Genomic DNA, 21,207 nt, shown 5'->3' with positions numbered 1-21,207 from the left:
AACACACGCAAAAACATTTTCAACCGGACTGTGTTTAGAAGGCTTAATTCGTGTGGGCTCTATGCAAGGAAGCCAGTGGTTTGTATCCCATTAACCACAAACCACTGCAGAGCTCACTGAAACTGGTGCGACGAAAATATGACTTGGAGCCCTGACAAATGGCCAAAACTGTTCTCTGATGAGTTCTCTGTTTTAGCCTAGAAACAGATTCTAGAATTTATTTCATGTGGAGACAATGAGGGATGTGGCACCATCCCTCCAATGCCAAAGAAAGGGACACTTATAGTGGAGGCGGTGTTTTCATATAGGGGTGGAATGATGATCACCGCACCCCTCTTCATGTTTTTCTGCAGAGGTACTGAAAATAGATCCTTGAACAATACGTGCAACTTTTTTAGGGGTGCAGTGGCACCGATTTTCTTTTCATGCACTGCAATGCCACTGCACCTAGAGCTCAAGTGGTGGAGAATATCTTGAAACAAAGATGTCCAATGAGTGGCATGCCCAGCATGATCACCAGACTTAAATCCAATCCAATATGAGTGGGATGCCCTTGGCCTTCACACTGCATGCCAACAGCCAACTCCTCGGTCATTTGACGAGCTAAGACATTCTTGTATCGACTTCTGTAATGTGACCTTTTTTGGTAATTCTTATACAACCCCTATAAATGTCCCCTATACCTGTCTGAACTTTTCGATGTCTCCTCATTTCATGGTTATTCTATGGTACACTGCCACACCAAATATTGTCCCACTTCATTGTAAACTGCACGAATTATACCAGAACACATAGAAAATTAACAGAACACATAGAAAATGTGTTCTGTTAATTTTGTGGAGAAGTGTAGCTGTCATGCTGTCATGAACCACAGTCCCCTAAAAAAGTTTGCGTTATTACACTCGAGCTCCTGACGACTTGGCCAAGTTATAGCTCATAAAGACTGCAGCCTTCTATATGATAACAACTTTCTTTTTCTTCAGATACAATTATAAACTCTGCATTAAGGAAACATTGGATAAATGTTCTAATAAATTCATCAATGTGTTGTCTAGCAGTAGTAAAATTGATGACTGGTTCAAAGTGATCCTAGTGTCTTGAAACCATCTAGGCTGAGTTTTTCAGGCTATTGAACATCGGTTCTTGCAAGCATGGAACTACAAATGAAAAAAGTGACTACTAGTATAGTGCACATTTTATATATATATATATATATATATATATATATATATATATTATTTTTATTTTTTTTGTGTGCATAAATAAGCAAACTTATAATTAAGTCTAGTGAATAAATTTAATTAATTTTTAGTGAACTAAACATTCTGATAAACTTTTGCTTCATGTATGTTTAAAACTATTTTGGTTTGTGTTAATGTGAATCAACAGCCAAGTACAGAAGAATAAAACAAATCTTACATGGTGTTCGCTTCCCCCCCACCATCAGATTTCACTCTAAAATAAATCAGTTAAAACTATTCTTAGTTTCTATTCCACACTGAAATTGATAATTTTTTCAATCACCTTGTATCGACTTCTGTAATGTAACCTTTTTTGGTAATTCTCTTTCAAGAATTATTAATTAAGAAGAGTGAAAAGAATTTAACAAGAGTTATTTTGTTATAATTCCATTTTTTATCAGATGTGCTAACATTTATTTTTCAGTGCCTGTATTGAATAATTATTTGTGATTATTCACTAGTAACTAGTAAGGTTAGTTAGTAATAAAGATTAACTGGTAATGTGGAGTTGTTTCTATTAAGGTTCACAGAACTGGAAATATGGATAAATACTTTCACATGGCTGGATTTCAGCCACCTCTTAGTATAAAACAGAGTTATAATAATCACACTGTCTATTTTGAGTTTTGTTCCCACATGGTATAACCACCAGCAAGACATGATTGTATATGACACTGAGAACCTTTAGTGAGGTTAAACTACATTAAAATTTTATTATAATCTTTCAACAACCTCTTAATGATAAGAAAACCAGAGAAATAAGGAAATGATAATCCAACCTGATCACTCAACTTAAATATGAAAAAAATTAAAGAACAAGGCACTAAATGAAATCATTATTATCAAATCAGATGAGAACAGTAAACCTATTTTTAATCTGAGAAATATGCTGCTCCACAATTCTAGTATTGGCATAAGTAGAGGCATATGACGCAAGAAAGCAAGTTTACATAACATTAGCCAAAAAAAAAAAAAAAAAAAAAATCCTTCCCATCCCTTCACTCCAAATGTTTGTCTAATTTTGCCTTGACCTTATATAAGTTGCTAACCTCCACTACAACAGATCGAAGTTTGTTCCAACTATCAACCACCCACTGGCTAAAGGTGAATTTCCGTACATCTATTCTACAATTTCCTCAATTTGAATTTATGCCCCCCCCTCAGGTGAGTAATCTGAGCAAGAGGAAGAATCCCATTAGCACTGAGCTTGCTCAATCCATTCAAGGCCTTACACATTTCAATTAGATCACCTTGCAGGTGCCTAGTGTCCAGAAGCTGCAATCTGCAGAACTTAAGCTTTTCTTGGTAACATCAACCCTTTGTTCCACTCACCAATCTCATTGCCCCTCTCTGTACTCGTTCCAGCAGCTCTACATTTTTCCTAAAATAAGGCCTCCAGACCTATATACAGTACTCAAGGTGTGGCCTAACCACTGCCTTATACAAGGAGACAGTTACCCCTTTATCCCTGTTAGCTAAATTCCTGTATATCATTGACAACACACCACGAGCTACTCTTGCAGCCTTCTTGCACTGCTCAGAAAACTTCATATCTGACTTCAAAATTACCCCCAGGTCCTTTTCATTCTCCACTACCCTGAGTATAGTACAACCCAATTGATACGTTACTCTGGGGTTACTACTACCCATATGCAGTAAACCAGAGAAATTCTGAATATAATGGAGAAGGAACCCTACATTTGTCTATGTTAAACTTCAGTTGTCACCTCTCAGCCCATCTGCTCAACTTTTCCAGATCCTGTTGCAGTAGAATACTATCATTACTGTCATTAACAACCCTGCCAACTTTCATATCATCTGCAAACTTAGACATTAACTCTGATATATCTTCATCAACATCATTGATAAATACCGAAAACAACAATGGGCCCCAACACTGAACCCTGGGAGACTCCACTAATAACATTAGTCCGTGAAGAGCAGTGTCCATTGATAACCACTCTGTCTTCTTCCACTCAACCATCCTTTTATCCATTGTAGCAACTTTCCCTTACAGCCATACTGCTCTAATTTGTACAGTAGTCTTCCATATGCCACAGTATCAAAAGCTTTCCTAAAATCCAAGTACATTATATCAAAATTATTCTTTGCATCCAGTTCCTTTGTAACCACATCATAGTATCTAATCGAATTTGTCAGACAAGGCTTTCCCCTAACAAACCCATGCTGTGTCTTAACTATAACTGCAGACTTGTCTAGATGATCCTGCATCACTTCCTTAACCAGTGATTCCATTATTTTCCCTGGAACAGAAGTTAGACTAACAGGTCTATAATTACCTGAGTCCCCCCCCCCTTTGTGAATTGGGGACACATCTGCACATCTTCCAGTCCATGGGGACCTCCTCTGAGTCCAAGGAAGCTTTCATAATTATGGCTAAGGGTTTGCTTACTTCCTTTGCTGCCTCCTTTAACAGAAAACAGATTCTACACATTATAGATTCTAGTCTACAGATTCGGCTACAGGCATAGATAAAGCAGCTGTGGCAAAAAAAATATAAATGAAAGACAGTTCATAAACTACTGGATGTAGGATAAAAGTATTTTTTTAAAATTAATAAACTAACTTACAAAAACTGCTTAAAAAAAAAAAAAAACCTCAGTATAATTTTCATGGAGAATTTAGAACATTTTTTTCATTTAGCTTCTGATTAAGTTTTGTTTTTTAGTTTTATTTTGTATTTTTTCTATAAATTTTTGTTCCATCAATCATGTGTATAGATAGCAGAGGAGACAAAGTAGTCTCAGCAAATAAAAGTGATTTTTCCTTGAGTTTTTTCTTAAATTCCTATATAAATTTATGAACACAGTGTAGTATTAAAAAAAGTGTAATCCTTATGTTGATTTTCCTTTGACTACATATTTTAAAGTAAATTACATCTGTTTGTTGTTGAAGCCATTTCCACAGTACATGATATATGTGAAGCAGCACTACCATTGGTATTGGCATATTGTCGCTCTTCTCCTGTTACCAAATCACAAGGTGTACCCTATAAAAAAAAAAAAAAAAAAAAAACACACAGATTGTATTTCTCTTGGTAGACACTTTAAATAAATAGACAACAATGCAAACTGGAATTCTGAATATAATTCCACTTTTCTGCAATAATATAAACAATTCCAAGCTCAATAAAGAAAATTTTAAACGTGACTAATTAGTATGATCCATACACTATTAGAATGGAAACATTATTGATTACAATAAATACAAACCAAGTAAAATTATGTTGCAAGAACTAAATTATCCTGCAAAAAGTCATGGATTTTGTAGTTATGAACAGAAGATATCTATTCAAAAAACAGAGTGTTGGCCCAACCTTCGGCAAATAAAGTTGGCTTTAATACATTAGGAAAGACTTTTGATTAATTTCTGGTGACAGAAAGCTGGTGATACTGTGCTCCATTTCCCCTTTAAAGCTTTTGTGAGTTCTACTATGGCCATTATAGCCCTGTATTCTGTATATTTGTATTCTTGAACAGGTCCAAGGGACCCCTTGGACCTACTGATGGAATGAGAGAGGGGAAAGGAATCCTAATGAAGAATAACTCTTTTAAAAGTTTCCTCATCCCATGTTAATCATTCTGCAGTGCTGTGACTTCCAACAGTATCTGATTTCATTGTACAGTCAGATCTGAGGCAATAACTTCTAGATAAATTTACTGAGATGCATGTCACTTTAAATCAGGCAAGTAAACTAAGATTATTTCAGTTTATGAAACATCTGATTTGTTAATTTTTGATGCAGTTATTACTAGCATTTATCCTGAATTTTATTTCCAATGGATGTGCCTAAATTATTTTATTATTTTTTTTTTTGGCTGATGCTGCATAAGCTTGCTTTCTTGCATCAAATGCCTCTACTAATGCTAATTATGATGTAACTTGCCATTCACCAACATTACTAATATGTGGTTTGAAAAACTTCTTTTTCATCTTTCCAGCATTCAATTTTTTTAAATTGAAATTCCAATATAATTCTTTTAAAACAAGGCAATAAAACAACATGTGACTCAGTAAAAGTATCAGTATTGTAATGTGCCTAAAGTTCTAATAATGGCTGGAACTTCATGGAAATTCTGACATAGGATGAGGAGACTTTTTAAAGAATTGTTCTTCATTAGGGCTCTTCCCAATTTCATCAGTAGGTCCAATGGATTACTGACTAATAATAACTTGGTGCATGTGTTCAAAAACAGTCTTAGTACAACAAAAGAAAGGCTCTCATTTCAAGCAGATAAAAGCACAAACAATCAAAGACCAGGTCATCTACAGCTACAAAATTTGACAAGCTATCTCAAAATGTTCCATTCAGGTGGTCTACCATACTGCCATCAGAAAGTACAAAATCTGTTGTCGGTGTTATCTTATTTTTCAACATGATGAACACTCCTTCAGTTAAATTTACATATGGACAGTGACCAGTTTTAAGGACAGCAGTCAGTGACAATAATTAAAACATGCATGATAACAACATACAACTGAAGTAATAGTAATAGAGGCATGTGATGCAAGAAAGCAAGCGTATGAGCTTATGTAGCATCAGCCAAAAAAAAAAAAAAAATATATATATATATATATATATATATTTACACAACCATTCCCTCTAAAGTTTGTCCAGTTCCTCCATGAATTTATTTAAGCTATCAACTTCCACAACAGATGGAAGTTTGTTCCATAAATTAACCACCAACTGGCTAAAGTCTGTACATCTATTCTACAACTGTCTTACATCAATTTGAATTTATGCCCCCTTAGGTTCGTAATCTGAGCAAGTGGAAGAATCCCATCAGAATTCAGTGTGCTCAACCCATTCAAGACCTTGGTACACCTCAATCAGATCATCTCGCAGGTGCCTAATCTCCCGCCACTGGGATTTGCAGAACTCCAGCCTCTCTTGGGAAGAGGATCCCTTCATTTCCCTTTACCACTCTTGCTGCCCTTCTCTGTACACACTCAAGCAAATCTATATCCTTCCTAAAATGAGGCCTCCACACCTGTACGCAATACTCAAGATGTGGCCTGACCATTGCCTTATACAAAGAGATAATCACCTCATTTTCCCTGCTAGCAAAATTCCTGTATAGCATTGACAAAACCACATTACCTGCTCTTGCAGCATGTCTGCATTGCTCAGAAAACTTCATATCTGACTGCACAATTACTCCCAGGTCTTTTCCATTATCTACCACCCCAAGTATAGTACCACACAATTCGTACGTTTTCTGGGGTTACTTCTATCCATATGCAGTACTTTGCATTTGTCAAGGTTAAACTACAGTTGCAACTTCTCAGCCCATCTGCTCAAATTTTCTAGAACCTGTTGCAGCAGCACAATGCCATTAGTCATTAACAACCCTGCCAACCTTTGTATCATCTGCAAACTTCGACAATAAGCCTGATATACCTTCATTAATATCATTGATAAATATACAAAACAGTGGGACCAACAACGAACCCTGTGGGACTCCATTAACAACATTAGTCCACGAAGTGTAGCATCCATTCATTACCATCCTCTGTCTTCTCCCACTCAACCACCCTTTTATCCATTGTAGCAACTTAACCTTAATACCATTCTGCTCCAATTTGCACAGTAGTCTTCCAGGTGCAACAGTGATAAAAGCTTTCATGAAATTCAAGTATATATCAAAATTATTTTTTGCATTCAGTTCCTTCATGGTTATGAAGGAACTGAATCTCATAGTATCCAATCAAATTTGTCGGAACAAGACTTTCCCTTAACAAACCCATGCTGTGTCTGAATTATTGCTGCAGTCTTGTCTAGATGATACTGCAATGCATCTTTAACCAGTGACTCCATTATTTTACCCGGAACAGAATTTAAACTAACTGGTCTGTAATTACTCGTTATCACCCTTTATGAATTGAGAATACATTTGCACATCTCCAGTCTGTGGGGATTTTGCTCAAGTCCAAGGATGATCTCATAATTATGGCTAGTTCTTTGGCTGCCTCCTTTAATATAACTTGATAGATCCCATCCACCCCAGGAGCTTTTCTTATGTTTAACTTCAACAATTTCTCCTCCACTTTGATCTCAGTTATTACAAAATCATTAAGTACCCTGTTACAATTTGATAAACATCTGGCATTTTCCTTCCTTGATAACTCCTAATGTGTGAATGTACAGGCAAAACACAGTTTGTTTGCTATATGAGCAGGATCATCAACAGTCAAACCATCAATATCAAGTGGAACTATCTGATTCATCCCTCCTTCTAGAGTTTATATAAACAAAGAAATCCTTGCTGTTTTTTTTAGCATCCTTTGCCAAAGATTTTTTGTAATCTGCCTTCGCTTGCCTAATCTCCTTTGTGACTTGATTACAGACTAGCTTATATCTGTCATAGGCTTGTGTGTGTCGCCTGATAATTTATACGCATCCCATGATTTTTCTTCTCTGCCATGAGTCTCATTAGTTCATTTGACAACCATTTAGGCCTAAACCTTGAACAATATTTCTTAAAAGATATAAAAGTCTAGTAGCTTCCATGATTAATTCCTTCAATGCTTTCTACTTAGAATTTGCTGTTGTTACCAACAGCAAATTCTAAGGACCATCCTCAGTTGGTCCCACTGTAATTACTTGTTTAGAATAGAATTTAAAAACTGTCTGAGACCACTGTAGTCACCTTTACGGAAACAAAAATCCTTTCCTTTACCCCCTGATGATAATTATATCTTTAAGCAAATCCAACATCAGTACACTGCGATCACTGTCACCTAGTGGTTCCTTTATCTGTAAATTCTTAATAAAGAATGATCACTGCTGATAACCTGACAGAGTATTACCTTCTCTGGTTGCCCCTCGAACATGCTGCTGCAGAAATAATCATCCAATAAATCCACAAAAGTCTTGCTAGTGTGGGAGTGACCAACCCACAAGTTCCAGTCAATATCTGGGAAGTTAAAATCCCCCATTATAAGACATTCTGATTTACTAGTCCACTATTTCTCTGTACAATTGTTCATTGTACTCATTCGAGTCATTAGGCCTATAATACACTCCTACTATTATTTTTGCTTTCCCAGTGCTTGCTTATGTCACACCAAACTGACTCAACATTGCACTGTCCATCTATGTCAACTGGATGCACCTCCTTTGATTTTATGTTTATCTTAATTAACAGCATAACCCTTCCTCCCTTCCTATCCTGTCTGTACACATTGTACTCCCCAAATTCCAATTCTGCATTCCTAATATCTGTGTGACACCTTGTCTCTGATATCCCAACAGTATCCCCCCCCTTTAATGTCTTTAGCATTAGCATCAGTAGAGGCATATGATGCAAGAAAGCAAGCTTCTGCAGCATCAGCCAAAAAAAAAAAAAAAAAACCCTTTTCACCCCTCCATTCATTCCAAATGGCTGTCTAGCTCAGCCTTCAATTTATTTAGGCTATCAAATTTTGCAACAAAAGATGGAAGTCTGTTCCACCAATCAACTACCTGCTGGCTAAAGGCAAACTTCCGCACATCCATTCTAAAACTGTCTTTTCTCAGTTTGAATCTATGCTCTCTTAGGTTCTTAATCTGAGCAAGAGAAAGAATCCCATCAGCAATTCAGTTTGCTCAACCCATTCAGGGCCTTATACATCTTAATCAGATCACCTCACAGGTGCCTACTCTCCAGGCACTGCAATTTGCAGAAATTAAGCCTTTCTTGATAAGAGCACCCCTTTGTTCCCCTCACCAATCTTGTTGCCCTTTTTTGTACTCATTCTAGCAACTCTACATAGTTCCTAAAATGAGGCCTCCAGACCTGTACACAGTACTCTAGGTGTTGCCAAACCACTGCCCTGTATGGATAATCCCCTCCCTGTCCACGCTAGCAAAATTCCTTTATATCATTGACAAGACTCCATGACCTGCCCTGGCAGCCCATCTGCACTGCTCAGTGAACTTCATATTTGACTGCACAATTACCCCCAGGTCTTTTTCACTTTCCACTTCCCTGAGTATAGTAGCACAGTTGGTACTGTTTCTCTTCTTTTATTGCTACCTATATGCAGTACTTTGCATTTGTCAATGATAAACTTCAGTTGCCACTTCTCAGCTCATTTGCCCAACTTATCTAGATCCAGTTGGAGTAGCATACTGTCTTTGCTGTTGTTAACAACCCTGCCTACCGTTGTATCATCTGCAAACTTGGATATTAAACTGATATACCTTCATCAATATCACTGATAAATATACAAAACAACAATGGGCCCAACAGTGAACCCTGGGGAACTTCGATAATATCATTTGTCCACGAAGAGCAGTGTCCATTGATTACCACTCAACCACAGCTTTATCAATTGTAACAACTTACCCTTAATACCATACCTCTCCAATTTGTACAGCCATCTTCCACGTGCAACAGTATCAAAAGCTTTCCTGAAAGCCAAGTATATGATATCAAAATTATTTTTGGTATTCAGTTCCTTTGTGACCACATCATAGTATCCACATTGACTTCCACATCATAGTATCCAATAAAATTGGTTAGACAAGACCTCCCTTTAACAAACCCATGCTGTGTCTAACCTATTACTGCAGTCTTCTGTAGATGATCTGCAATACTTCTTTAACCAGCGATTCCATTATTTTACCCGAAACACAAGTTAAACTAACAGGTCTATAGTTACTTGTGTAAACTTTTGAACCCCCTTTGTGAATCGTTGATACATTTTCATACCTCCAATCCATGGGGGCTTCCCCATGGATTGGAGGTATGAGAGGGGGTATTGGAGTCCAAGGAAGCTCTCATAATGGCTAAGGGTTTGTTTACGTCCTTTGCTGCCTCTTTTAATATAACTGGATAGATCCCATCCACTTCAACCATTTCTCCTCCACTTTGCTCTCAATTATTACAAAATCACTTAGCTCCCTGTTAGTGGTTGATAAACTTCTGGCATTCCCCTCCTTGAATAACTCCTCGTGTGAATGTAGATGCAAAATACTGATTCAGTTTATCAGCTACCTTAGCATGATCATCAATAGTCAACCCATCTATGTTAAGCGGTCCAATCTAATTCATGACTTTCCTTCTAGAGTTTACATAAGTAAAGAACTCTTTGCTGTTTTTCTTTGCATCCTTTGCCAAGGATTCTTTTGTGACTTAATTACAGACTAGTTTATATCTGCCATAGGTTTCTGTGTCACCTGATACCTCACATGCATCCCATACATTTTTCTTCTCTGCTACGAGCCTCATTAGTTTATCTGACATCCATTTAGGCCTAAACCTTGAACAGTATTTCTTAGTTGGAACGAAAAGCCTAGTAACCTCCAAAATTAAGTCCTGAAGGCTTCCCATTTAGAATTCAATGTTGGTATCACATTTTATCCCACTGTACAGAATTTAAAAACTGTCTGACACCCCTGTAGTTACCTTTTTGAAAGCAAATGCCCTTCCTTTTAGCCTTGATGGTAGTTACATCTTTAAGTAATTCCCACATTAGTACATTGTGATCACTGTCACCCAGTGGTTCCTTTAACTGCAAATTTTTAATGCATGAATAATCACTGCTGATAATCAGATCAAGAGTATTACTCCCTCTGGTTGCCTCTCGAACATGTTGCTGTAGAAAACAGTCATCCAAATAAATCCACAAAAGTCTTGCTAGTGAGCGAGTGACTAACTCATAAGTTCCAGTCAATATCTGGAAATTTAAATCCTCCATTATAAGATATTCTGATTTACTGGTCCACTCTATTTCTCTGCACATTTTTTTTTTTTTTTTTTTTATGTAGACCCCAAACACGAGAGGTATTAGAACCTATAGTACTTAGTACCATGCTAGGGTTGACGGTTGGGAAGACGAGAGAAGATATTTGTTGACATTAGACTTGAACTTCTGTAGACTGTAATTTTCAGGAAATACATATGAAGGGTGGTTCTTCCAGAAAATGGCAGTTGTATGAATAAACTAGGAAGATGAAAAGTGTGTTCTGTGAGTTTGAAGTTGGACAGTAAATGAATGTTGGCTGGTGACGGCACATGTTCGGACTGTTTTGAAAGAGAGAGTGGAAATTATAGAAGCCAATTCAGAAGAACAGTGCCCATGGAAATATCTGTAGAAGAGACATGCAGCAGAAATAGTACTTCTTTGAGACAGCGATGGGAGGGACTTGCTGTTAGAGATGAATCATTAATTATCCTAATTGCCCTCTTCTGAATGGAATCAAGAAGCCTAAGAGAGGTTTTGGGGGTACCACCCCAGATGTGGGAACAATATTCCATGGTAGGGCAGATTTGCAATTTGTACAGAGTGAGCAGCTGTTTGGAAGAAAAGTATTGCCGAGAGCGAAAGAGAAAACCAAGTTTTTTAGATGCACAGGAAGCAGTATTTGTAATGTGCTTGTGCCAAGAGAGATTAGAAATCAGGGTAATCCCCAAAAGAGATACACCATTTTGCCTAGAAATCGGAGTGTCAATAAAGATAAGCATAGGAGCAGAAGAATCCTTTTTGCGAGATATAAGACAAGACTGAGTTTTAGGACTGAAATCAACTAAGTTGCCTTTGCCCCACTGAGAATTACCTGAAGACTGGCATTTAAGGAATTGGTAGCAGATTTTCGAGAAGTTGAAGCTGATTGAGCAGGGTAAGGTTTCTCAAAATGGAAAGTGGAATGCAATGTGCTATCATCGGCAAAACTATGGATAGACTTTCCAGTCAATGGAAGAAGGTCATTAATATACAAGAGGTAAAGAGTGGGGGAAAGAACTGAACCTTGAGGGACACCGGCATTAGTGGAGAAGTTAGAAGACAAAGAGCCATCTACCATCACCCTCAGTGAGTGATGAGAGAGAAAACTGGATAACCAATTACAAAAAACAGCTGGCAAAACCAAAGGATGGAAGATTGTTTAGAAGACCTTTATGCCAAACATGAAAGTCTTTGAGATGTCTAGAGCAACTACTTGTGTTTCACCAAAAGGATAGGTGGAACAGGACCAGGGTATGCCTGCCAGGGGCAAAGGTTGATGACGTTGTAGAGCAGATATCATCTTTTAAGGGCACAAAAGGTGATGTACACGTTGGCACTAATGATATTAAGAGTAGGAGACCGGCGGAATTACTTAACAAGTACAGGTCACTGTTGAAAAAAAAGCTGTGAATTAGGGTTGAATTTGAAAGTGTCTGCAATTCTGCCCAGACACGATAGGAGGAAGTATATGATGAGAGCCCTGTCGATCAATTCGGCCCTGGAAGGATTGTGCAAGGATAAAGGGGTAGAATTTTTTTCAGCCTGGTCTAAAACTTGTTAACAGGAGAGACTGCTTCTACAGGGACAGGATACACTTAAATATAAAGGGTGCAAGAATGTTTGCTGATGCTATCGAGGCAGTGTTAGGTGGGTCGGAAAACTGCTAGATTGGGGGGATACAAGGATTAATAGATTAACAGTAGCCACAGGCAGAGGTGAAAGTGATTCTTGCACTGCTTCTATTGGAATGAGCCGCAGCCTGGAAAATAAGATGCAGAATATTTCAGAGACTGCTGGGAATCATTGGGGTATAAATGAACACATAGGTTGTGTTAGAGTAGCCAAGAATAGAAACAACAGGTGCATGTATACCTGCGTGTACACCAATGCTAGGAGTTTGGCAAATAAATTTGATGAATTTGAGGTATTGCTCAAAACATCAAAGGCAGATATTGTTGGGATATCAGAGACGTGGTGTCACACAGATATAAGGAATGCGGAACTGGAATTTGGGGAATACAATGTGTATAGAAAGGATAGACAGGACAGGAGGGGAGGAGTGGTTATGCTATTAGTTAAGAAATACATTAAGTCCAAGGAAGTGAAGCCAGTCGACATCGATGGACAGGGCAGTGTCGAGTCAGTTTGGTGTGACATAAGCATAGGGAAATCAAAATTGAGAGTAGGAGTGTGCTATAGGCCTAATGACTCTGATGAGTATAATAAGATTGTACAGGGAAATAGTGGGCCAGTAAATCAGAGAGTCTTATAATGGGGGATTTTAATTTCCCAGATATTGACTGGAATTTGTGGGTTGGTCACTCGCACACTAGCAAGGCTTTTGTGGATTTATTGGATGATTGCTTTCTACATCAGCATGTTCGTGAGGCAACAAGAGGGAGCAATACTCTTGATCTGATTATCAGTAGTGATTCTTCATGCATTAAGAATCTGCAGATAAATGAACCACTAGGTGGCAGTGATCACAGTGTGTTGAAGTGGGATTTACTCAAGGAGGTAACTACCATCAGAGGTAAAGGGAAGGGTTTTTGTTTTAGTTAAGGTGACTATGATGGTCTGAGACAGTATTTAAATTCTATACAGTGGGACCAACTGATGATGTTACCAACAGCAAACTCATCAAGGAACTAATCTTGGAGGCTACCAGGTTTTACATACCAACTAAGAAATATTGTTCAAAGTTTAGGCCTAAATGGTTGTCAGATGAACTAATGAGACATGTGGCAGAGAAGAAAAATGCATGGGATACATACAAATTAATGGGTGATATGAAAGCCTATGATAGATATAAGTTGGTCTGTAACCAAGTCACAAAGGAGATTAGGCAGGCAAAGGCAGACTATGAAAAATCCTTGGCAAAGGATGCAAAGAAACACAGAAAAGAGTTCTTTACCTATTTAAACTCAAGAAGGAAAGGAATGAATCAGATTGGTCCACTGGATATTGATGGTTCAACAGTTGAGGATCCTGCTCAGGTGGCTAACAATCGAGTATTTTGCATCTACATTCACGCATGAGGAGTTATACAGGAAGGAGAATGATGTAGGTAAAGTATACATTGGCAGTGAGCTGGATGATTTTGTAATAACTGAGAGGAAAGTGGAGGAGAGATTGTTGAGGATAAATATAAAAAAAAGCACCTGGGGTGGATGGGATCTATCCAGTTATATTAAAGGAGGCAGCAAAGGAAGTAAGCAAACCCCTATCCATAATTATAAGAGCTTCTTTGGACTCAGGGGAGGTACCCATAGACTGGAGATGTGCAAATGTAACCCCAATTCACAAAGGAGGATCAAAGGCTGACACAAGTAATTATAGACCTGTTAGTTTAACTTCTGTTCCAGGTAAATTTATGGAGGCACTGGTTAAAGAAGCACTGCAGGATCATCTAGACAAGAATTCAGTTATAGCTCAGACGCAACATGGTTTTGTTAAGGGCAGGTCTTGCCTGACCAATTTGATTGGATACTATGATGTAGTCACAAAAGAACTGGATGCAGGGAATAACTTTGATATTATATATTTGGATCTTAGAAAGGCTTTTGATACTGTTGCACATGGAAGACTGCTGCACAAATTGGAGCAGTGTGGCATTGGAGGCAAATTGCTGCTATGGATAAGGGGATGGTTGAGTGGCAGAAGACAGAGAGTGGTAATCAATGGACACTGCTCAACGTGGACTAATGTTGACCCAACACTGAACCCTGAGGAATTCCACTATTAGTGGAGTTCCTCAGGGTTCAGTGTTGGGTCCGTTGTTGTTTTCGGTGTTTATGAATGATATTGATGATGAGATATCAAGTTTAATGTCCAAGTTTGCAGATGATACAAAGGTTGGCAGGGTTGTTAAGGACACTACTGAGGCTATGCTGCTGCAACAGGATCTGGAAAGGTTGAACAGATGGGCTGAGAGGTGGCAAATGAAGTTTAACATTGACAAATGTAAAGTACTACATATGGGAAACAGTAACCCCAGAGCAACATATCAACTCTGCGGTACTACACTGACAGTGGTGGAGAATGAAAAGGACCTGGGGGTAATTGTGCAGGCAGATATGAAGTTCTCTGAGCAGTGCAGACGAGCTGCAAGAGTAGCTCATGGTGTCTTGTCAATGATATACAGGAATTTTTCTAGCAGGGATAAGGAGGTGATTATTCCCTTGTATAAGGCAATGGTTAGGCCACATCTTGTGTACTGTATACAGGTCTGGAGGCCTCATTTCAAGAAGGGTGCAGAGCTGCTGGAACGGGTACAGAGAAGGGCAACAAGATTAGTGAATGGAACAAAGGGTTGCTCTTACGAAGAAAGGCTTAAGTTTTGCAAATTACAGAGTCTGGAGACTAGGCACCGGCGAGGTGATCTGATAGAGGTGTATAGGGCTTTGAATGGTTTGAGCATGCTCAATGCCAATGGGATTCTTCATCTTGCTCAAAATAATCACCTCAGAGGGCATAAATTCAAATTGAGGAAGGACGGATGTCGGATAGATGTGCGGAAATTTGCCTTTGGCCAGCAGGTGGTTGGTTGGTGGAACCGACTTCCATCACTCGTTGTTGAAGTTGATAGACTAAACAAATTTAAGGCTCAACTGGACAGGTATTTCGAACGAACGGAGGGGTGACATGGGAGTGGTGTGCGTTTTTTTTTTTTTTTTTTGGCTGATGCTGAATAAGCTTGCTTTCTTGCATCATATGCCTCTACTAATGCTAATGCTAATAACTGCAGAAAATCTTATCGGGATAGCCACATTTTTGGAGAACTGTGCCATGTCTAATCTCCTGCAGTCTATCATCACACATGCTGCAGTGAGTCCAAGCCCTATCCAATAGGGCACTAATTATGCTATTTTTAATTTTCTAATTATATTGTCCTCAACACACAGATTTCCTACAGATTTTCACCTTCACTCTAGAGTGATCCCTACAAACCAATACATCATGGAATAGACCCATTAAAAATTATAGATTCCAGCTCAAGCTCACCCATGGCTAAATTAGCAACAACAGCACTTACTGCAGAGCACATAGCCATGCCATGAATCTGTTTATACACAACATCTTGGTATAATATAGTAGTGCTAGAAAGACATAATTCAACACTGCTGCAAATATTCTTCACACTCAAGAAAGTCTTTTTCCATAATGTGACATCACTCTCCAATGCCCTCCACTTCCATCTCCGAGATAAAGTGAATGACAGGGAGAACCCATCAAGAAAACTGAAAAAACCCATTTGTACATCTTAGCCACAGCCCACTGTGGATAAGATGTACAAAGAGTGGTGTTGAACAGATCAAACCACCTCCCGCCGACAGAACTGTAAAGGATTATGAAATGTGAATGACGTCTGAATAAGTGAAGTGTGCAGCACACTGTACAGGCTGAATGGCAGGTCATTGTGCAACAGTTGACATCAGAATACATTATGGAGAATTCAAGAACAATACCACAAATGATGATGTGCTGCACACTCAGACGTATTGAGTTCAACAGCCCACAACTTAAGAAACACCCCTCTCCTCACCACTAGAGACGGTCGTGTTCAAAGCCGCTAAGTGGATTTTTCTTATTTATTGATTTGAAATTATTGTTTTTCTAAAACTTTTGATTTAAATTTAGTAGTATAACATTATTTTGTGATTTTCTGATTAATTTGGTGTATTTATTCTTTACTCGGCCTTGTAATTGCATAAAAGTATCGGTAAGGGTTTCCACGTGTTTCAACTCCGCTACCGTTCGTAATTTTCCCGCCTTTGTGATACAATAGTTATATACCGTACTAGATAGCGTTAGTTGAACTTCGTTAGCAGTTAAATTGTACGTTTAAATAAATACATATAACGACTTAGATTACAAACGTAATATAATTAATTATATTTAACATAATTAATAACATAACATAATTAATTATAATTAATTAATAAATTAATAGAATCATGACTCAGACCAGAGCAGCAAAGCAAAAGGCTCAAGCTAATGGAAGTGCTGTGGCTCAGAGCAGAACTGAGGGGGGCAGTTGTCCTCTGACTCACAGCCTTATAAAATGCACTGTTTGCTTGATGTTTGCAGAGCAATCGGTAACGGGACATGATACTGCCATGGGGGATGTCTTTGTGTGTGCGCGCGCGCGATGCAAGGAGTGTATCGATATCAGGCAACAACTCGGCGTTCTTGTGGGCCTATATGAGAGCTTGAAGGACAGGGTGGATGCCCTCGAAAAAACTAAATTGAGGGGCCCATCAAACTCTCAGCTGCCCACATCAATGCCAGAGCATGCGCTTGGGCATCGCGTGACACAGAGACAACCCCCAAGGCAGAATGCGCTGGTCCCGAAGGAACTAGTAGTTGTTGGTGACTCTATTGTCAGGGAAACGGGGAACATGCTTTGTAAAAAAGATAGGTGGAACAGGACCAGGGTATGTCTGCCAGGGGCAAAGGTTGATGACGTTGTAGAGCGAATATCATCTTTTAAGGGCACAAAAGGTGATATAGTTGTACACGTTGGCACTAATAATATTAAGAGTAGGAGACCGGCAGAATTACTTAACAAGTACAGGTCACTGTTGAACAAAAGCCGAGAATTAGGGTTGAATTTGAAAGTGTCTGCAATTCTGCCCAGACACGATAGGAGGGAGTATATGATGAGAGCCTTGTCGATCAATTCGACCCTAGAAAGATTGTGCAAGGCTCAAGGGGTAGAATTATTTTCAGCCTGGACTGTACTTGTTAACAGGAGAGATTGCTTCTACAGGGATGGGATACACTTAAATAGAAAGGGTGCAAGAATATTTGCTGATGCTATCGAGGCAGTGTTAGGTGGGTCGGAAAACTGCTAGCTTGGGGGAGACAAAGACCAATAGATTGACAGTAGCCACTGGCAGAGGTGAAAGAGATTCTTGCACTGCTTCTATTAGAATGAGCAGAAGCCTGAAAAACAAGATGCATGGTATTTCAGAGACTGCTGGGAGCCATTGCGGTACAAGTAAACGCATGGGTTGTGTCAGGGTAGCTAAGAATAGAAACAGGTGCAGGTATACTTGCGTGTACACCAATGCTAGGAGTTTAGTAAATAAATTTGATGAATTTGAGGTATTGCTCAAAACATCAAAGGCAGATATTGTTGAGATATCAGAGACGTGGTGTCACACAGATATAAGGGATGCAGAACTGCAATTTGGGGAGTACAACGTCTACAGAAAGGATAGACAGGATAGGAAGGGGGAGGGGTTACGCTATTAGTTAAGAAATACATAAAATCCAAGGAAGTGAAGCCAGTCGACATTGCAGACACAGTGCAGTGTCGAGTCAGTTTGGTGTGACATAAGCATTGGGAGATCAAAATTGAGAGTAGGAGTGTGCTATAGGCCTAATGACTCGGATGAGTATAATAAGAAACTGTTCAGAGAAATAGAGTGGGCCAGTAAATCAGAGAGTCTTATAATGGGGGATTTTAATTTCCCAGATATTGAGTGGAATTTGGGGGCTGGTCACTCACACACTAGCAAAGCTTTTGTGGATTTATTGGATGATTGTTTTCTACATCAGCATGTTCGGGAGGCAACTAGAGGGAGCAATACTCTTGATCTGATTATCAGTAGTGAATCTTCATGCATTAAGAATCTGCAGATAAATGAACCACTAGGTGGCAGTGATCACAGTGTGCTGAAGTTGGATTTACTCAAAGAGGTAACTACCATTAGGGGTAAAGGGAAGGGTTATTGCTTCCGTAAAGGCGACTACGATGGACTGAGACAGTATTTAAATTCTATACAGTGGGACCAACTGATGATGTTACCAACAGCATATTCAAAATGGGAAGCATTCAAAGAACTTATCTTGGAAGCTACTAGGCTTTACATACCAACTAAGAAATATTGTTCAAGGTTTAGGCCAAAATGGATGTCAGATGAACTAATGAGGCATATGGCAGAGAAGAAAAATGCATGGGATACTTACAAATTAACACATGACACAGAAGCCTATGATAGATACAAGTTGATATGCAACCAAGTTACAAAGGAGGTTAGGCAGGCGAAGGCAGATTACGAGATATCCTTGGCAAGGGATGCAAAGAAAAACAGCAAAGAGTTCTTTACTTATGTAAACTCTAGAAGGAAGGGGATGAATCAGATTGGTCCACTTGATATTGATGGGTCAACTGTTGATATCCTGCTCAGGTAGCTAACAAACTAAATGAATATTTTGCATCGACATTCACACATGAGGGGTTGTTCAGCAAGGGGAACGCCAGAGGTGTATTCAACTCTAGCAGTAAGCTACAGAATCTTGAAATAACTGGGAGTAAAGTGGAGGAGAAACTGTTGAAGATAAACACAAGAAAGGCACCTGGGGTGGATGGGATCTATCCAGTTATATTAAAGGAGGCAGCAAAGGAAGTAAGCAAACCTTTAGCCATAATTATGAGAGCTTCCTTGGACTCAGGGGAGGTACCCATAGACTGGAAATGTGCAAATGTGACCCCAATTCACAAAGGAGGATCAAAGGCTGACACAAGCAATTATAGACCTGTGAGTTTAACTTCTGTTCCTGGAAAATTAATGGAGGCACTAGTTAAAGAAGCACTGCAGGATCATTTAGACAAGACTTCAGTTATAGCTCAGACACAGCATGGTTTTGTTAAGGGGAAGTCTTGCCTGACCAACTTGATTGGATACTATGATGCATTCACAAAAGAACTGGATGCAGGGAATAACTTTGATATTATATACTTGGATCTTAGAAAGGCTTTTGATACTGTTGCACATGGAAGACTGCTACACAAATTGGAGCAGTGTGACATTGGAGGCAAATTGCTGCTATGGATAAAGGGGCGGTTGAGGGGAAGAAAACAGAGTGGTAATCAATGGACAATGCTCATCGTGGACTAATGTTATTAGTGGAGTCCCTCAGGGTCCATTATTGTTTTCTGTATTTATAAATGATATTGATGATGGTATATCAAGCTTGATGTCCAAGTTTGCAGACGATACAAAGGTTGGCAGGGTTGTCAAGGACACTACTGACACTATGCTGCTGCAACAGGATCTGGAAAGGTTGAGCAGATGGGCTTGAGAGGTGGCAAATGAAGTTTAACATTGACAAATGTAAAGTACTACATATGGGAAACAGGAACCCCAGAGCAATGTATCAACTCTGTGGTACTACACTGACAGTGGTAGAGAATGAAAGGGACTTGGGGGTGGTTGTGCAGGCAGATATGAAGTTCTCTGAGCAGTGCAGACGGGCTGCAAGAGTAGCTCATGGAGTATTGTCAATGATATACAGGAATTTTTCCAGCAGGGATAAGGAGGTGATTATTCCATTGTATAAGGCAATGGTCAGGCCACACCTAGAGTACTGTATACAGGTCTGGAGGCCTCATTTCAAGAAGGATGTAGAGCTGCTGGAACGAGTACAGAGAAGGGCAACAAGATTAGTGAATGGAACAAAGGGGTGCTCTTACGAAGAAAGGCTTAAGTTTTGCAAATTACAGTGGATGGAGACTAGGCACCAGCGAGGTGATCTGATAGAGGTGTATAAAGCCTTGAATGGTTTAAGCATGCTCAATGCTGATGGGATTCTTCCTCTAGCTCAGAAAAATCACCTGAGATGGCATAAATTCAAATTGAGGAAAGACAGATGTAGGATAGACGTGCAGAAATTTGCCTTTAGCCAGTGGGTGGTTGGTTGGTGGAACAGACTTCCATCCCTTGTGGTGGAGGTTGATAGCCTAAATAAGTTTAAGGCTCAGCTGGACAAGTATTTTGAACAAACAGAGGGGTGAAGTGGAAGTGGGTTTTTTTTTTTTTTTTTTGGCTGATGCTGCATAAGCTTGCTTTCTTGCATCAAATGCCTCTACTAATGCTAATCATCACCAGAACACTTGTTGTACAGTGGAAGAGTGGAAACAAGTGTGCTTGTCAGATGAGTCCAAATACCCTGACTTGTGTTTCTTGTGCCACACATGAAGGTGTGGCACAAGAAACACAAGTCCGTAGACCCATCATATATGGTGCATACTATTCAGGCAGATGGCAGCGGGTTGCTTAATATGGGGCTTGTTTTTCTGGCAAGAACTAGGACACTTGGTGCATACAGACCAACATTTCACTGGCAAGGTATATTGGCAGCTCTTAGGAGACCACATTCACCCTGACATGTTGCATTTTATGCCAGACAGAAATGGGATCTTCCGAGATGATAATGCACT

At 39.2% G+C, this 21,207-nt stretch overlaps 1 protein-coding gene across 2 annotated transcripts in view; it reads right to left on the bottom strand.

Moving 5' to 3' along the window:
- Positions 1-21,207, bottom strand: part of Suv3 (Suv3 RNA helicase) — a 349,258-nt gene that overhangs the window by 234,788 nt on the left and 93,263 nt on the right. For both annotated transcript variants that reach the window (XM_090368722.1, XM_090368723.1), the window contains one exon: positions 4,140-4,251. In XM_090368722.1, coding sequence (XP_090224848.1) covers positions 4,140-4,251 — 112 coding nt within the window. The remainder of the gene's footprint in view (positions 1-4,139; positions 4,252-21,207) is intronic.

This window comes from Mastigoproctus giganteus, chromosome 2 (assembly GCF_048544385.1).
Source record: "Mastigoproctus giganteus isolate SK-2022 chromosome 2, ASM4854438v1, whole genome shotgun sequence".
Lineage (NCBI taxonomy): Eukaryota > Metazoa > Arthropoda > Arachnida > Uropygi > Thelyphonidae > Mastigoproctus > Mastigoproctus giganteus.
The sequence above is the reverse complement of the archived record's forward strand: the minus strand, read 5'-3'. Positions and strand labels throughout refer to the sequence as shown.